Genomic DNA, 19,509 nt, shown 5'->3' on the forward strand with positions numbered 1-19,509 from the left:
ACGCCTTTTAAGTCCTGTTTCAAGGGTTTTGCGAGATCACTTTTGTATGAATATAATGTTCCGCTCTTTTACAATCTTTCCATTTAATAGTCTTACGGAAAGAATCCCGTGACAAATTGCCATTTAACAGCATATATCAGTTTTCAATGTAATTGAGCGTCGTAAAACGAAAACCAAGGTTATCACTTTGGCCAATCACAAAAGACACGGACAAACCAGTAATCCAATCAAAACTCGAAGCAAATACATTTAGCCGGCACGAAGCGCGGGAAAACGTACGTGGGCGAATCACGATTGATTTTGGTGTTACTTCTGATTGGCGGTGAAAGTGGCGCGAGTTTTGTTAGCCAATCACTAAGCGTAGTAATGCAAAACCAAAGCAAACGAGAATTACTTTCGACACTCTATAAAAAAAAAACACTATAACAAAGACAAATTTATGACTCAACTACCCAATGGAGTAACAAGTGTTTAGAATAACACATTTTGTAAATCTGCCTGTAAATTACCAAACTGTTACTACTACACATTTTAAGAAACTTCTGATGAATTGATGTAGGATACACTGGTTAACCTTACGTAGCAGTCAGACAAATAATAAATAACTATTTCTATAGTGCTATTATAGTTTCCAAAATATGGCAACTGTAACAACTCAACCTTTCAAAACAGCTCAGTGCAGATTGGAGGACGTTTCTGTTGCAATAAAGCGTGTGCAAAAATGAGGCTATTTTGAATAAAGACTCTGGACAATGTATTGAAACTATGCTCTGAATACCTGACAAAAAATGAATACTATAATGCTACAGAGGAGGCGGATTGTTCTAAAAAGTGGGAGCTAAGACTGTCCCAAGAATACTCAGCAGGTTTTCATATTTGGAGCAACTTTTTCAGTTTAACAACTTTTTGCTTTTCTGAGCAGTTTTTTAGCCCGAAGATTTCCAAAAATTCTCCGATTGTTCTTTGAAGACCATAAGAACATCCCCGATCATTTTTCAAACCTTCCCGAAGATAAAGGTTAAGTTTCCCGAAGACTTCCAAGGAAGTTTCGAAGATGTTTGAACTCACTCACGAGACGGAATATCTTGACAAACCAATTTTACGCTGCGCTCGCGATATTTCCGGCAACAAAAACGTCGGTGGGGGGGGTTTGGGGGGGGGGGGGGCTCCAGCCCCTATGCCCCCTCCCCCTGCTCCGCCGCCTTTGTGATTCAAAATGGAATCTTGATGAGATCGTTTGCAGTAGTTCTGCTAATCAGACAAGATATTTGCCTTGTACTATTTAACAATGAGAAAACGCGGGAGAGTAATCTAGATTGTTTTACGAATTTTTGAAATTCGCGTTAATTTCATGAAGCGTTCATGAAGCGTGTTCCTAATTCTTACGCGCTTATGCTTGTGCTCGTGTTTATGCTTGTACTTATGCTTGTGAGTATGCTTTTGCTAATGGAAAAAAATGAGAGCAAACAGATTTGCGATTTCCAATAGAACACCCTGATCTGAGTTTCTTCTAATTAATAAATAACAGTAGGAATTTAGATCTGGTTCCTTGTTCGAAATACCCAAAATATTACGTGCCATTTGAAATATCACTGGAGGTATATTTTCCGAATAACACCAATACTAAAATACGATAACAGAGTTCAGGTATCAAGAAGGTATCTACAAGCAGCATGGACAATACATCCACTGGGAATCACTCGTACAAACCGTACACCTCAGCGCAAGTTTGTTCGAATCCGTTACCCCACTCACTGCATCCACTCAAATCCTCAATAAACCAGACTTGGTATTCCTGGCCAGTTGACACGGACAACGAGGGGGAGAAATCATCGAAGCGGAGTTCGTCGCTTTCTGTCGTAGCCCATGGTAGGTTGTATTATTCCCTTAGGCAGTCGTTTCCTCCAAGCTTATAATTGTTATTTGCCGGTAGAAGGCGATTTTTGTCGGTATCAGTGATGTACACACCCAGGGTGTGAGTAAAACCTGGCCAATTACAGCCCCATCTGGATAGATATTCTGCACTTCCACCACAGTTGACGTGACCATTCAAGTATTTTAATTTGAAGGTGATGATATTTCCCGGACGTGGAATTGTAAAGGCTCCATAAATATCATCTCTGGCCGAAAAGCAAACTGAAGATGGTGGCATCTTGACCCAGTTTTCTAGAATTGCAGACGGTAACATTTCAGTTAATTCTTCAAATTAACTCCTAAAGGCAGGCACAGTATTTCAGCCTTTCCCTAAAGGGCTAGAATCCTAAAATCACTTGGAGCAGTGACTGTTTTCGAGAAATTTCCAAATTTAATCAAGATTTCGTTCAGGAGATATTTTAGTTTTAAGTAACGTTTATCGGGCCGAGCACGATACTGCAAATGCATTGCCTTAAAAAATAACAAACTAAAACTCACGATGAAAAGTGGAAGCCAATTATCAACTTTCTGTAATATAATGTAATAGAGTAATAAGTTCTTTTGGAGAGTGCATTAGGTTTCAGCACGTACCGTAACTAGCTTGTAACGTCTAGCGTAAGTAACGAAAGTATGCAAGTAAGTATGTTTGTGAAATATAATGTAACGTAACGTAATATTTGTGTAATATAATGTAATGTAAGAAATGTGGAGCATTAAAAAAAGATACTGCAAAGTTTATTTAAAATTATCGGGCAAATATTGGTGTCCCCGAAACTCTTGTGAGTTAGCTCTTGTGCTGTAGTTTGAGTATTGTTCGTTGTCTTTTGAATCCTTTGCTTTACGTCATTTGGTGCTCGCACCATTCTCACCACCAAGAAACTGTCAAATTATTCGACTTATATACACCTAATTGCAATTACGTTGTCATAGAAAAAAGAAAAAAAAATGAAAAGAAAGGTAAATAGGAATTAATTAGCGTAGTTTCATAACTGGTAGCATTTACAGAAATCCACGAGTTTTTATCTACACACTTTGAGTTCACTTTTTATGTTGTAACAAGATAAATTGATTTATTCGTATTTTGAGGCATTTTGAGGCCATTTGTACAAATAAATTTCATGCATGCGCTTAATTAATTCTTATTTGACTTTTTCCTTTTTTCTATGACAACCTTATTGCAATTAGGTGTATACTGAGCCTCATTAAAAACATTAGCTTTAAACGTTGCCTGTAGTCCAATGTCACGAAGGAATGTTGCAGAACCATGGAAGACAAAAACATCGCCAGTGGCTTAATCTCGTTGACTACTGTTGTTTTTAAAATGAACGTTAAACAGTTTTATGCAGTTTTAATTTGTCCAAACCGAACCCAAAGCTAAATTAAATTTTTTTGTTGAATGCTGTACATACCATTTTCACAGTCAGCTCCAATAAAACCAGCTTGACAGGTACAAACATATCCATTAACCTGGTCAGTACACGATCCTCCGTTCAAACATGGATTGCTGGAGCATTCGTCGATTTCTGTGTGAAAAAATTACGTATCGACAAATTTAAACGATGTCCATGTTGGGCTCCTGATATTACTGAGTTATCCAATAAGGTGACTGATTATCCCGGGGAAAGGGAACTCCCACATGACAGGGGATGCTCGTCGAAAAATTTAAATTTGCCGCTAAAGAAGACCAATGAGAGCATGAATCAAGCTTATTTGACCCCTGAAAAATATCATTTCCCATGCCTGATCGGTCAATATCACCGCCAACACAATATGAAGGCGTTTTCAATTTCTTTCAAGTGCGCCATGCAACCCTAAACGCCTGAAAATATTTGGCTATTGTCCTGATCCCTTTAAAATGGTAGTGACCCTCTCTTCCCTATATGGATTATTCACAAGCAGACAAACAGCCTAAATCAGCCCTATATTTATTACTTTTTCAAAGAATTATTGAAGGCGAATTTCTCCTTAACATTTTAATACGTTGTCAGGAAGGCAGAACAGAACGAGTAGGAAAAATGATTTCATAGGGATCGTCATCCAGGTATTATCTGTTGTTGCTGTTGTTGAGTTCTGTTTTTTCTGAGGCACCATATTAATCTCATTGGGTTTTCTTACTCACGACGTAATGGATAATGCGATTCAAATGAATAGTCCGCGGAATAATTTCTTTCCGTAATCAAGAAACAAAAAAAATTTGACCTAACGGTAAGGGAAGAAGTTATCAAATTTGCAGTAACACAGTTTATATCAGTAACATAACTAGACTGACCCACTCCACAGTGCTTTCCGGTAAAACCTGGTTTGCAAACACACTCGTAATCATCTCGGTGGTAAATCGGTCGACAGAATGCAGCTCCATGTTGACAAGGGTTGTTCATGCAAGGTGTCTGTGAAAAAAAAAATACGGTAGAACCTGATGTCATATGACGTTATATCTAACGTTATATATATATGACGAAGATAGAGTTGATGTAAAATTCTCGTGAACTGTTAAAGGAGCTACGTCACGGACAACACATTTTGAAAAAAATTGGCAAAGTTTTTCAAAATTGTCTTTTGAAATTGGTCTTAATCTTTATTAGTCGCAACCATTCCTGGCTATTTTCGCTTCTTTGTTTTTTTAAACTCTTATTTTGGGTTCCTTCAATTTGAAAGGATTTTAAGGGCCATGTTAATTTTACCGGTGTTGAGTAACCCCTTTCGTTTGCGACATATTCAAACAGCCTAAAAGCAGCTAGACGTTTTCCACCGAATAGTTTATGCAAAATTTGGGGGGCAAACAAAGTTTATGGGCAATTGGAAAATAGAGAATTCTTGATTCAGTGCTGCACCTTTTTGTGGAACAATAAATGACGTCATCACTTTCCTCATTTGCATAATACAAAAACGTAAATATTTCTAAAACGAAAAAAAAGATATTTCAAAAAGAAAAACGCCATTCTTCTTTATTTTGAAAATCTTTTAAAATAAACAGCAATTATTTTTTACTTCATAGGCACTTTAAAGGGTGTTTTGTACCCTTACAGTTCTAGCATAGTTTACACAAAAGCTTGGAAGACTTCTCGTGACACTGTCCCTTTTAACATATAGTTATTAAGAATGTTGGTTACTTTATTAATTGTTGTTTTGTTTTGTTCCTTTGTATTTCTCGCGGTTTCCTTTTGTTATTGAATAATTCGTATCCGACCAAGGCAATGAAGACAGTGCATGGATTGTAATCTCGTACCCAAATGTTTTCTTATTACGGTTGACCTGGGTACGATTGTGACACTGGAGAGCAGCGTCATCTGTTACGCATGAGTTTTTCTATAGAGACGTAAAATGTTAGTGTGTTGTTGATTGCAAATGTGCTGTTCCGTTAACCATCGCTTAAACGACGTCAGTATATAAACATACAAATATACAAATCAATCAATGGATTGAACAAATTATACATTCAATCATTCAAAAATATTAATCGGAAAGTAGGGAAAGTAATGTAAATTATTAACTCATGACAACATGAGTGAAAAACTTCATGAAGTAAGAAGCTTCATACTTACTTTAATATTGTAATGTTCAAAGTCTTGGCTGAAAACTAATTTATCCGCGTTACGAAACTTGTCTGTGTTTAGCAGCTCACATGTATGCCTTCCATCAGGCGAAGCAGCGAGATTATAGGAATAGCATTCTTGATTGCCAAGGCATTCCAAAGTACAATCTGTAGGACACGACACCATTAAACTCGCCATAACAGCAGCAGTTAACCGGGTAGATGGAGTCTTGATAAATATGCCGCGATTTACACCGTTTTCAGCGTCTCGTCTGAAGGTTTGAGCAAAGGCGGAGGTAGCCACGCCTAACATAATCACCAAGAACAGAGAGAAATTGCCGCCTCCCTGCAGGCACAGAAGCACAACAACACATAAGTCATTTATACACTGAAAACTCTGTTTTTTATATAAATATGCCGTAAAAGTTCGCCTCTGGTAATTCAATATTTTTTAACAAGACCCCTTCTTTATTGAACCACCCTCCTACTCTCCATATAGATGGTACATATCATGACAAATTTTGAACAAAAAAATTACTTTTACGCTTGTGCTATGTCATTCTTCCACTTCTCTTATGTAACACTAGTTATGAAAAATACTTATGATCACGGCTACTTATAAATAAAAACTACTAAACGGGCTGAGGATCGCTTACTTATTCATTTATGCAAGAGTGAACTAGAAATTCTATTTTTAGTAACATTACATCACCGTGTCAATTCTCGTTACACATACATAAACCCGGATACACTGAGTGTTGGGACCACATTTGACCAGTCCCGTATTAAACCTTTGTTCAAACTAACCGAAAGTCCCCCCCCCCCCCCCCTTCCAGTTCAGAGTCATTTCTTGTTCTTTCAGCTGAAAATGAATCCAACTTGGCAATGCACAGAATCAGTTGACGGAATATATATAATTGATTTTGGAACAGATGACTGTAGAGAAATCTTTTGAAATCCATTGTCAGGCTTTTCAAAACCTGCCGAAAGTGCTTCAACAAATATGTAAAACGAATGCCGAAAAGATGTTTTAAAATCCTTTTGTTCGAAGTATTAATTTTTGGCTTTTATTAAATAAACTGAAACACGCACTATATTTTGTGTGTGTGCACAGTAAGGCTGAAAGCGAACAAAAAAATACAAAAAAGAAATTTACGGGCTTCATAACTGTTGCCTTCAAATAATTATTACATTTCTTCAATTACTGTTGAATGCTGAATGCTAAAGAAATGTCGAATCCTTTGGATGTCAGCGCTCTAGCACGATGTTTTAAAACTACAAAGATTCTTGAAAGTTTTGCTATGTTTTAGTCACTTGGAAAGCAGCCTGCGTCTTGCAGGTGGCATAAAAACGATTAGGAACATTCTAGAAGTTATATAGTGATATCGAGGAAATCCAGCCATTAAATCCACGACTGCACCGGATATTTATCCTAAGCGCCATAAAAATTCCAAATTGCAAATGCTTAAATAAAGTTTCTTTTCTCCAAGAATCAGCCACGTTTTCTCGTCATAAAATTCTTTTGGCGATTCATAGAGCCAGATCAATCAATGTCAATGCAATTTCTTAATAAAAAAGTACGAATTTGTTTTGTTACCTACTGCAGGGAAAATGAATTATGTTTTAAATTGCCCTCATTCGGCCGACAATAACTTTTTATTATTAAACGCACGGTATCTCTTTATTAGCTTTGGTTAATTTAGGGGGTTTTGGTTTATTTTTCCAAACATACGCTCATACACGCAGTGATCCGCAATGTCCACTAAAAACTCCGTTGATCCCAGTCCGATCCAAACCCAGGACAATTTCTTAATGAACTCAACTTTCTTTTTCTCTTTGCTTGTTGCGTTTCTCGTTTTAGTTTTTATTTTCCAGTGATCGTGATTTTTTGCTGGCAGGGAAGAACCCTATTATTAAATCGTTTTGGTACTTTCATATCTGTCGTCCTCAATTAAGTTATGACAGTTATACGTTCGCCGTTTTAATAGCAACACTGCACATCATAGATTTTTTGTAAAATTGCTACTTGGGGAGCAGTCCCGCACGGGTTCAAAGCGGCTCTCTGATTGGCTGATTCACGAAAACAATAGAAAATTAGTTATTAAAATAAAGACTTTATATGTCTGTGGTGATTTCTTTCTTCGTTAGTAGTTCCTCTAATTTACATCCCATCTAAAGAACCTTTATGGCTTATCATAAGGATTCATAATAGCAAGAGCAAACATGGGTAAGGATGGGTAAGCACGGCTATGACCGTACTATGGCCATACCGGCCATAGCCGGCCGTTCCGACTGTACCGACTGTACTGACTGTACCGACTGTACCGGCCGTACCGACTGTGCCGGCCGTACCGACTGTACCGGCCGTACCGACTGTACCGACTGTACCGGCCGTACCGACTGTACCGGCCGTACCGACCGTACCGACTGTACCGGCCGTACCGACTGTACCTACTGTACCGGCCGTATCGAGTGTACCGAGTGTACCGAGTGTACCGAGTGTACCGAGTGTACCGCGTGTACCGAGCGTACCGGGCGTACCGGGTGTACCGAGTGTACCGAGTGTACCGAGTGTACCGGGCGTACCGGGCGTACCGAGTGTACCGAGTGTACCGAGTGTACCGAGTGTACCGAGTGTACCGAGTGTACCGGGCGTACCGAGTGTACCGAGTGTACCGAGTGTACCGAGTGTACCGAGTGTACCGAGCGTACCGGGCGTACCGAGTGTACCGAGTGTACCGGGCGTACCAAGTGTACCGAGTGTACCGAGTGTACCGGGTGTATCGAGTGTACCGGGCGTACCGAGTGTACCGAGTGTACCGGGCGTACCGGGTGTACCGAGTGTACCGGGCGTACCGGGTGTACCTACTGTACCGGGCGTACCGAGTGTACCGAGTGTACCGAGTGTACCGAGTGTACCGAGTGTACCGAGTGTACCGAGCGTACCGAGTGTACCGAGTGTACCGGACGTACCGGGCGTACCGGGTGTACCGGGCGTACCGGGTGTACCAAGTGTACCGGGCGTACCGAGTGTACCGAGTGTACCGGGCGTACCGAGTGTACCGAGCGTACCGGGTGTACCGGGTGTGAGCACCCAACGAACAAAATCTTTAAATTTCCATTTCCAGAGTTTATATCCGGCTACAATCCTAGACAAAAATCCATGGGACACTTAAAGAAATAGTGCTCAGTGACCATTCCCTTTGCATTAAGAACGCATTGTTTAATTTTCCGAGCCCCCCTTTCCCCCCAAAACAATGTTGAGATATTGTCCCACGGTATGATGGATAGAAACCAACATTGAATTGGGGGTGGGGAGGGGGAGGTCAATACAATGTCAATTTTTCGTCAAAGTGGTTAAGTGTCCCAGGACTTTTGTCTTGGATTGTATTTGTGAGCTCGGTACTGAACTCGCTATTTTTGGCTATAACGCGATTGCACATGTATTATTTCAATGAAATATCAACGGTTTTAATGCAAATGTAGGTCCACGGCATAAAAGACGTGACACGTGACATCAGAAAATAAGGGGAAGGGGTGGGTGAATTATTAAAAAAAAAGGGCAGAGAAACAGGGCTTATTTGGATTTGTGGTCGCTCTAACTGTATCTTTGTATAAAGAGGACAGTGTTTTGTGACAAAATCGATTAACTCATCATTAAACATATTTTAAACCTATGCAACCTTCTTTCGGACGCAAAGACAATCCCGATTTTTTTCGCACACAAATACAATCCTAGACAAAAATCCATGGGACACTTAAAGAAATAGTGCTCAGTGACCATTCCCTTTGCATTAAGAACGCATTGTTTAATTTTCCGAGCCCCCCTTTCCCCCCAAAACAATGTTGAGATATTGTCCCACGGTATGATGGATAGAAACCAACATTGAATTGGGGGTGGGGAGGGGGAGGTCAATACAATGTCAATTTTTCGTCAAAGTGGTTAAGTGTCCCAGGACTTTTGTCTTGGATTGTATTTGTGAGCTCGGTACTGAACTCGCTATTTTTGGCTATAACGCGATTGCACATGTATTATTTCAATGAAATATCAACGGTTTTAATGCAAATGTAGGTCCACGGCATAAAAGACGTGACACGTGACATCAGAAAATAAGGGGGGAGGGGTGGGTGAATTATTAAAAAAAAAGGGCAGAGAAACAGGGCTTATTTGGATTTGTGGTCGCTCTAACTGTATCTTTGTATAAAGAGGACAGTGTTTTGTGACAAAATCGATTAACTCATCACTTTTTGAACAGATTCGAGTCAATAGGGATAAATATATCGCCTTATCAGACATGAGGACTATGTCTGAAAGCCCCCAAAACGATATCTTTATCGCAACAAAACAAACTTGACATGGTTTCTACAGCGATTTTTCTTCTCAAACAGGCAAATCTCTTTTTGGTCATTGAAAAGAAACCATTCTTTTGGCTGTTAATAATTGAACATGTCTGTTCAGCTGAAATTTGACACGAAGATAAATGCCACTGTTCGGTTGTAATGAGATAATGAGATACGCTAACATTTCTCACAACAGTACTCGCCACTGTTTTCCGCTTTTTTATGCCCTAGCTCAGAAATATATGCGTGAAACGCAGCTATACCGATTGAATATTCAAATAGGAACCCTTTATGAAGTATTCATAAACGATGCTAAACGTTTTGCTCAATTTCTCACAGTACTCGGTGAACAAGCGTTGAGATAAATAATATATGCTAATTATTCTACTCTTGGTTTACGAGTGAGTACTGTTAAAAAAGTGATTAAACGAAGAACCAGTTATAACTATCGAACGTAATAGCATTGAATACACTATTCTTGATATGCTGAGATGAAAATCCAATGAAAATGAGCACGTTCTAAATATTTTAGCTCAAAGAATCATGCGAGTACTGTTGCGTTTCCGGTCGAGCACTGTTCAGGGTACTTACAGTTCTGAGAGGAAATATGATGGTTTTGAACACTTAGGCGCTGTTTCTTGGCAAAGAATAATAAAGATGGAAAGAAATAACGATCCCTGACATTAGTGTACCATGTTATACTGAAAAGAGTTCGCAAAGCTTGTATTTGGGCGCTCAAAGACTCACAAAAGAAAGCAACAGAAATAACAGTCAATTTCTCCCAAGGAACGGATTCCATCAGCTACACTTTGTGGCTCGAAGATAACTCCAAATAGAGCTTTCTTGTTACATGCTGTAACTGTTCACAAACATTTGTGCAAATAACTGCTAGAACAAACATATTTTAAACCTATGCAACCTTCTTTCGGACGCAAAGACAATCCCGATTTTTTTCGCACACAAATACAATCCTAGACAAAAATCCATGGGACACTTAAAGAAATAGTGCTCAGTGACCATTCCCTTTGCATTAAGAACGCATTGTTTAATTTTCCGAGCCCCCCTTTCCCCCCAAAACAATGTTGAGATATTGTCCCACGGTATGATGGATAGAAACCAACATTGAATTGGGGGTGGGGAGGGGGAGGTCAATACAATGTCAATTTTTCGTCAAAGTGGTTAAGTGTCCCAGGACTTTTGTCTTGGATTGTATTTGTGAGCTCGGTACTGAACTCGCTATTTTTGGCTATAACGCGATTGCACATGTATTATTTCAATGAAATATCAACGGTTTTAATGCAAATGTAGGTCCACGGCATAAAAGACGTGACACGTGACATCAGAAAATAAGGGGGGAGGGGTGGGTGAATTATTAAAAAAAAAGGGCAGAGAAATAGGGCTTATTTGGATTTGTGGTCGCTCTAACTGTATCTTTGTATAAAGAGGACAGTGTTTTGTGACAAAATCGATTAACTCATCACTTTTTGAACAGATTCGAGTCAATAGGGATAAATATATCGCCTTATCAGACATGAGGACTATGTCTGAAAGCCCCCAAAACGATATCTTTATCGCAACAAAACAAACTTGACATGGTTTCTACAGCGATTTTTCTTCTCAAACAGGCAAATCTCTTTTTGGTCATTGAAAAGAAACCATTCTTTTGGCTGTTAATAATTGAACATGTCTGTTCAGCTGAAATTTGACACGAAGATAAATGCCACTGTTCGGTTGTAATGAGATAATGAGATACGCTAACATTTCTCACAACAGTACTCGCCACTGTTTTCCGCTTTTTTATGCCCTAGCTCAGAAATATATGCGTGAAACGCAGCTATACCGATTGAATATTCAAATAGGAACCCTTTATGAAGTATTCATAAACGATGCTAAACGTTTTGCTCAATTTCTCACAGTACTCGGTGAACAAGCGTTGAGATAAATAATATATGCTAATTATTCTACTCTTGGTTTACGAGTGAGTACTGTTAAAAAAGTGATTAAACGAAGAACCAGTTATAACTATCGAACGTAATAGCATTGAATACACTATTCTTGATATGCTGAGATGAAAATCCAATGAAAATGAGCACGTTCTAAATATTTTAGCTCAAAGAATCATGCGAGTACTGTTGCGTTTCCGGTCGAGCACTGTTCTGGGTACTTACAGTTCTGAGAGGAAATATGATGGTTTTGAACACTTAGGCGCTGTTTCTTGGCAAAGAATAATAAAGATGGAAAGAAATAACGATCCCTGACATTAGTGTACCATGTTATACTGAAAAGAGTTCGCAAAGCTTGTATTTGGGCGCTCAAAGACTCACAAAAGAAAGCAACAGAAATAACAGTCAATTTCTCCCAAGGAACGGATTCCATCAGCTACACTTTGTGGCTCGAAGATAACTCCAAATAGAGCTTTCTTGTTACATGCTGTAACTGTTCACAAACATTTGTGCAAATAACTGCTAGAACAAACATATTTTAAACCTATGCAACCTTCTTTCGGACGCAAAGACAATCCCGATTTTTTTCGCACACAAATACAATCCTAGACAAAAATCCATGGGACACTTAAAGAAATAGTGCTCAGTGACCATTCCCTTTGCATTAAGAACGCATTGTTTAATTTTCCGAGCCCCCCTTTCCCCCCAAAACAATGTTGAGATATTGTCCCACGGTATGATGGATAGAAACCAACATTGAATTGGGGGTGGGGAGGGGGAGGTCAATACAATGTCAATTTTTCGTCAAAGTGGTTAAGTGTCCCAGGACTTTTGTCTTGGATTGTATTTGTGAGCTCGGTACTGAACTCGCTATTTTTGGCTATAACGCGATTGCACATGTATTATTTCAATGAAATATCAACGGTTTTAATGCAAATGTAGGTCCACGGCATAAAAGACGTGACACGTGACATCAGAAAATAAGGGGGGGGGGTGGGTGAATTATTAAAAAAAAAGGGCAGAGAAACAGGGCTTATTTGGATTTGTGGTCGCTCTAACTGTATCTTTGTATAAAGAGGACAGTGTTTTGTGACAAAATCGATTAACTCATCACTTTTTGAACAGATTCGAGTCAATAGGGATAAATATATCGCCTTATCAGACATGAGGACTATGTCTGAAAGCCCCCAAAACGATATCTTTATCGCAACAAAACAAACTTGACATGGTTTCTACAGCGATTTTTCTTCTCAAACAGGCAAATCTCTTTTTGGTCATTGAAAAGAAACCATTCTTTTGGCTGTTAATAATTGAACATGTCTGTTCAGCTGAAATTTGACACGAAGATAAATGCCACTGTTCGGTTGTAATGAGATAATGAGATACGCTAACATTTCTCACAACAGTACTCGCCACTGTTTTCCGCTTTTTTATGCCCTAGCTCAGAAATATATGCGTGAAACGCAGCTATACCGATTGAATATTCAAATAGGAACCCTTTATGAAGTATTCATAAACGATGCTAAACGTTTTGCTCAATTTCTCACAGTACTCGGTGAACAAGCGTTGAGATAAATAATATATGCTAATTATTCTACTCTTGGTTTACGAGTGAGTACTGTTAAAAAAGTGATTAAACGAAGAACCAGTTATAACTATCGAACGTAATAGCATTGAATACACTATTCTTGATATGCTGAGATGAAAATCCAATGAAAATGAGCACGTTCTAAATATTTTAGCTCAAAGAATCATGCGAGTACTGTTGCGTTTCCGGTCGAGCACTGTTCAGGGTACTTACAGTTCTGAGAGGAAATATGATGGTTTTGAACACTTAGGCGCTGTTTCTTGGCAAAGAATAATAAAGATGGAAAGAAATAACGATCCCTGACATTAGTGTACCATGTTATACTGAAAAGAGTTCGCAAAGCTTGTATTTGGGCGCTCAAAGACTCACAAAAGAAAGCAACAGAAATAACAGTCAATTTCTCCCAAGGAACGGATTCCATCAGCTACACTTTGTGGCTCGAAGATAACTCCAAATAGAGCTTTCTTGTTACATGCTGTAACTGTTCACAAACATTTGTGCAAATAACTGCTAGAACAAACATATTTTAAACCTATGCAACCTTCTTTCGGACGCAAAGACAATCCCGATTTTTTTCGCACACAAATACAATCCTAGACAAAAATCCATGGGACACTTAAAGAAATAGTGCTCAGTGACCATTCCCTTTGCATTAAGAACGCATTGTTTAATTTTCCGAGCCCCCCTTTCCCCCCAAAACAATGTTGAGATATTGTCCCACGGTATGATGGATAGAAACCAACATTGAATTGGGGGTGGGGAGGGGGAGGTCAATACAATGTCAATTTTTCGTCAAAGTGGTTAAGTGTCCCAGGACTTTTGTCTTGGATTGTAGATGCCCTTTTTAATACCTGCACTACGATTAATATGATCTTTTAAGCGATGTTCACCGAAATGTGCCGTTGAGTTTATAACAGCAACACAAACCCAAAAAGGATTAATAAAGCAGAGGGAACGCGTCTTTTACACAACTTATTGAGTTCAATCTTTTGCTTCATGATTCCTGTTTGTGTGTGTAATTTCTTCGAGTAAGTTTTTTTTTAATTACGCGTCACGCATATCCCGTTTACCACTACTTTGTTCGTACGGGTAAAACCGTGCCCTGACAAAACTTGCAGAAACCTGCTAAAACCTGAAAACCTGTAGCCATTTTGTAAAATCATCTTTAGCGATTCAGTGGAATTCAGATTTTTTCCATGTTATAAGAAGATAAGAAGGAGTAGCACAAAAGTTTGCAATAAGATGTAAATAATCATGGTACAGCAATTCTGGTTCACAAAGTTTACAAGCTTAACGCAAAAGCTCACGGCGATTCAGTGTAATTCTGTATAACGTCAAACCTGCTTTTTGATGTTTGGTGTTGTTTGAAAATATTTATTTTAACAAGAGAGTAGCACAGAAGTTGGCAATAGACTGAAAATAATTCTGGTGCATAATTTTGTCCAACAAAGTCTGGCGGACTCCCTTTTAGTCCATCTTTCGGCGTGACAGTATTTCGTGGGAATTTATTTTCGAAATTTGGACAAAAAGTACGTTAAAACATTAAAAAAATATGTCTAATAATGTTTTAGTCTTATTGGAGCCATATGCGCTTTCACTAACGACTTTGGGAAATACTTTGTGCAGAAGATTGAAACGATCCGAAGTCGGCGTGGATCGGATCCTGCTTTTTCACATGTAGAAACTTAATGCGCTGCTGTTGCTGACCCGGCACCCTCGTTTTCTGAATTTACGCTGCTGTCTTGTAATGATGTTAAATACTGGCAATCAACTGAAATGCTCTTTACATAGATTGCAATCGAATGACCCGGTTTTGTGGACTTTTTAAATTATCTCCTCAGGATCGTACCGTTACTGATGTTCGAGACAAGGAGTTGCATATTAGCTATAAATTTAATTTTCTAGTAATTTTCTTCGTGCAACCAGAGTGTGCGCTTATTTGTTGCAAAGTACCTTATTACATATAATTTTCGTGACACTTTTCCGTACACCCAGTACGCCTGGTACGCCCGGTACACTAGGTACACCCGGTACACCCGGTACACCCGGTACACCCGGTACGCCCGGTACACTCGGTACGCCCGGTACGCTCGGTGCACCCGGCCGTACCGACTGTACCGGCCGTACCGAGTGTACCGGGTGTACCAAGTGTACCATAAACAACACGATATAACTCAAACAGTTCAAACACAATAACAAGAAAACGTCCAAAGCTTACAAAACTGACAATCTCAACTGAAATATCGTACAAAACGAGGCATCTCGTCGAACATACGAACATAGCTAAATGACACCAACCGTTTCGCAGACCAACTCTGGCTGCACAACCAAAGCTCGCGTGTGATTGGTTCGGTACGTCTCGGTACAGAATTTAAAAAATCAGCCAAAATCAGCCAATCAGAGAGCCGCTTTGAATCGGTGCAGGACAACTGTACTTGGGTGACAACGATGAATGCTTTAACGGCTTTACAGAATTCGAAGCTCGGTGCAGATTTTAAAAGTGAAATACTATAGCTGTAATTCTAATTTTTTTAGTTGTCAATAGGAGTCGAAAGCTGATCGAGAAGGTGGTCCTGATAAAATATATACGAAGTGAGTATTATAAAGGTGGATATTCTAGTAGGTGTGATTGCATGAACTGTAGCGATTTGTTTGCACCCAGCCAAAGATCAAAATTTGACTTGATTAAGTTGATAAGTTTATAATGTCACTTAGCTTCTAAAAGCAACATTATTTTTTACAACAAACAAAAACAGAAGATTTGTTTCTAACCGTGTATCGTTTCATGCACCTGCTGCCATGTAGTCCAGCCATGGCCAAACTCAAAAGGTCCAAAAGCAAGAACTAGGACTGGCTACAATTTATGTGTCTGGCTTATGAAAAGTTCGTCATATCACAGAACTGGGCTAAAGCGACCTTCACACGACAAACTACAGTTGCAGAACTCATGTGGCAAACTCACGTTGGTATGTGTGAACGACACAACAACCGACAACAGTTGGCAAACAAGTTGGCAAACTGTTGGCGAGAATAGAGACAGGTTCTATTTGTCGCCAACAGTTGCCCAACTTATTTGCCGTTGTTGCGTCGTTCACACGCACCAACTTGAAATTGCCAACACGAGTTGGTAATTAGTTTGTCGTGTGAAGGCCGCTAAAACTCACTCATGTCTAGGGTAGAAATTACTGCCAATGTTGACGTATAACTAGGAATTTCATTAAGAAAGTGAGTGCTGTCGAAGGTGAATGAAACAGGGTTAACTGAATTGAACAGTCAACAGGTCTGGATAGTTTTTGAACTTTGGAGGGTAGGGGTGTCCAGAATAGGCCCTACAACGGAGTTGTTTGACCCACACTGGGAAAGTGCTGAAAAGGCTTTGTTGTTTGCTGGGTGGGGAAAGTGGTTGATAAGAGTCTTCCGCCACTTAAATTAACTTTTTGCATCGTGGACGCAGAGATATAATTTTTGTCGTGACGCTTTCGATAGTTAACGATAGTTTAGATAGTTAACGATAGTTTCGGAGTGTGTTAATTATCAACAGACAATCACTTTCGCTCGCGTGATTATCTTTCGCTCAAGAATACTCGGCGTATTTGTTTCTTTGACTGGGGAGATTTTCACTGTTGTTAACACCTTCGAAACCCTCGTAGAAGCGGAGATTTATTTCTTGTCGCGACGCTTCTCAAACATCGAAGATAAAATCCGCAGTTTTCGGCGCGTGTTTCTATTCAATGATGAAACAAGAAAATTCGCTCGCAAAAATGTCGCAAGCATACTCGGTGCATCGTTTCTAGCTAAATCACATTATTTTTCTTTGAGTACAGAGTTTTTTTACTGTTAGAAACAATTTCGTAAACCTTGTAGAAGCGGAGATTTAATTGTTGTCGCGACGCTTCGAAAGATAAAATCACTCTTGTCGGCGCGTGTTTATTCACGAGATCAAACAAAAACTTTCGCATCGATTTAGTCTAAATCGTGAATTGTTTCATTGACTACAGAGGTTTTTGCTGTTATAAACACCTTCGTAAGCTTGTAGAAGCGGAGAATTATTTTTTGTGAATGTCGGACGTTTCTAACAGCGGAAGAAAAAAATCCGTCTCGAAGTTGACAGCCATGTGATGTGCGCGTGATTGTCGTTTCAACTGTCCCGGATAATACTCTACTGCGCAGGCTTCGAGTCTTACATCCGAGAAAATTTTGGATTTTTCGCCCTACAGAAAAGAATAGTGTGCTGTCTCGCTAAGGCTCGACAGCAAATATAGACGCTCATAACGATTGAAGACGAAAAGAAGTTAAGCTAAAACATTAATCAAGACCTTTAATGTTGGTCAACAAACTGGAGCCGGCAAGAAATGTCTTAAAACCTTCTTTTTTGCTTGTGTTAAGGCACAATAGTAAAATTTAGATGTGTTTTAGTATTAAACGCTACTTAAGACTCGAAACGGCAAAAGTAAACTTGTGTAAGAACTGAGTTAGGTAACGCAAAAAGCCAAAAACAAAACAAATGCCACTCTAGTTATTAGTAAAAGTGAAAGAAACACTTGCCATTTTGAAGAATTACAAGGTCTTGCAATTCAGGGATTATCATACATCTTGATATCCTATTCGGCGCTTTTCGACTCAAAAACAGATTACTCCTTGGTGTCCTCTGCAATACCCTGTGGAGTATTCAATAAAACATTGTGGCTTTAATTTAATTAACAATCAAATTAATCGTTGTGTTCATAACGCGAGGGTGTGTGTACATAACCGAGGCCAAAATACGATAAACAGCTTGACCAGAGATCCAATCAGATATCAGAGCAAGATGCTTTAATTAAGTCTCGATTGCGCCCAATATAAAATCACTCACCAAGCGGCTGACAAAATACAACTAAAATTGCATGGGTTATTAGCCAATTATTATTACTTAGAGGTTTTTTTTTTTAATTTCTAGGCCCTGTTATTACCCACATTATCTTTAAAACTAAGAAATTACCAGAAAATGTCAATACCTTATTCTTACTAATTTTCGCGATTTTCGCGATTTCAAAATAATCGCGAAATTTAATACGCGCGAAAAAACATTTCGCGAAATTTATACACCCGAAAATTAATACCAAATTGTTAAATAAAAGTAAATAAAAATTTTAAATGTTTAGAACTTCAACTTTCTGCCCTTGAAAGTATCTTTCCGTCTTGTTTTCGACAAGCACCCTTCCTCTGATTACTGTTCTTCAGTTTGTAAATTGGCCAAAACCTCTTTAGTACAGTCACCAAAGTTTCCATTTGCAAGTTTCCTGTAAGGTAGTTACATTGAGCCAGACCTTTGTATATTCCTAGTAGTTCCTTAGTCTTTACCGACTGATCAATAAAACACTGACAAAATCGCGAAACTTAAAGACTTTTGTTCTGGAATGTTTGGGCCCTTTGTGAGACTAAAATCCGAAATATATCCCCCTAAGCGAGACGACGTCCATCCCCGTCTCTTTCATATTGTAAGTATTATGGTAAAAATATCGTTTTATCTTAGTGAGTTCATTGCAAAAATGTAATTTGTTGGTCTTCTTAGGCCTAGTTCAGACGTCGTGCTTCTGCCGTGCCGATTCAAATTGCAATTAGGTTCGACTGTAGCACGGCAGAAGCACGACTCTGATTCAGACGTCGAGCCGGAGTCGCACCAAATTCAGGAGTACTGAAGCTACGTAACAATTAGTCAGCGGTGATCCGACAAAAATGGCGCCGTTTTCCAAATTGCAGCAAAACTCCTACTTTTAAAATCATTGCAAGACTCAAGAAAAAGACGCAAAGAAAAGCAACAGAAAAAACTTTTCTTTTTGCAAGTACGGCGAATGTTTGTTTCTTTGCCCGACTAGTTTCCGAAAACTGGCTTACCAGATTCAGCCCCCGCCAGCTTCTTCTTCGCCCTGCTCCCTGTCATTAGTGTCATCTACTTCGTTGAATGAAACATCCTCGACGTGCTTTTTAGCAGAGAAAATTTCGTATTCCTTTGGCTGGCCGCCATGTTTTTGCCGTCTGGCAAGAATAAAATTTAATGCGCATACATCGTCCCTAGGGTCTTTCGTTTTCAAATTGGCGGCTGAAAACGGAGAAGACCCTGGGGACGAGTATGCAAATTCTCCCTAAAGGAGAATTATTCTCGGGTCTCCTCGTAACTCCTTGCGGGAACGTAATCCCGTCAAAATACATCA

The 19,509-nt window shown here is 39.2% G+C and overlaps 1 protein-coding gene across 1 annotated transcript; it reads right to left on the reverse strand.

Moving 5' to 3' along the window:
• Nucleotides 1–1,202: 1,202 nt before the first annotated feature.
• On the reverse strand, nt 1,203–17,914 carry LOC144647290 (uncharacterized). The gene is made up of 5 exons (XM_078507073.1): nt 17,860–17,914; nt 5,457–5,788; nt 4,184–4,301; nt 3,324–3,437; nt 1,203–2,166 (listed from the first exon to the last, which is right to left on the reverse strand). Exons 1-5 carry the CDS (start codon nt 17,864–17,866, stop codon nt 1,880–1,882), a joined length of 858 nt encoding a protein of 285 aa, XP_078363199.1. The 5' UTR covers nt 17,867–17,914; the 3' UTR covers nt 1,203–1,879.
• Between the last annotated feature and the right edge of the window lie 1,595 nt (nt 17,915–19,509).

The sequence above is a fragment of the Oculina patagonica genome, chromosome 3 (genome assembly GCF_052425735.1).
Source record: "Oculina patagonica isolate OP01 chromosome 3, crgOcupat, whole genome shotgun sequence".
NCBI classification, from domain to species: Eukaryota; Metazoa; Cnidaria; class Anthozoa; order Scleractinia; family Oculinidae; genus Oculina; species Oculina patagonica.

What these genes read in the sequence shown, in the direction of transcription:
- LOC144647290 (XM_078507073.1), bottom strand. An exon ending in TTGAACATTACAATATTAAA is followed by an intron (nt 4,302 to 5,456) that starts GTAAGTATGAAG and finishes TTTTTTTCACAG; the next exon opens with ACACCTTGCATGAACAACCC. An exon ending in CGGAAAGCACTGTGGAGTGG is followed by an intron (nt 3,438 to 4,183) that starts GTCAGTCTAGTT and finishes TTTTTCACACAG; the next exon opens with AAATCGACGAATGCTCCAGC.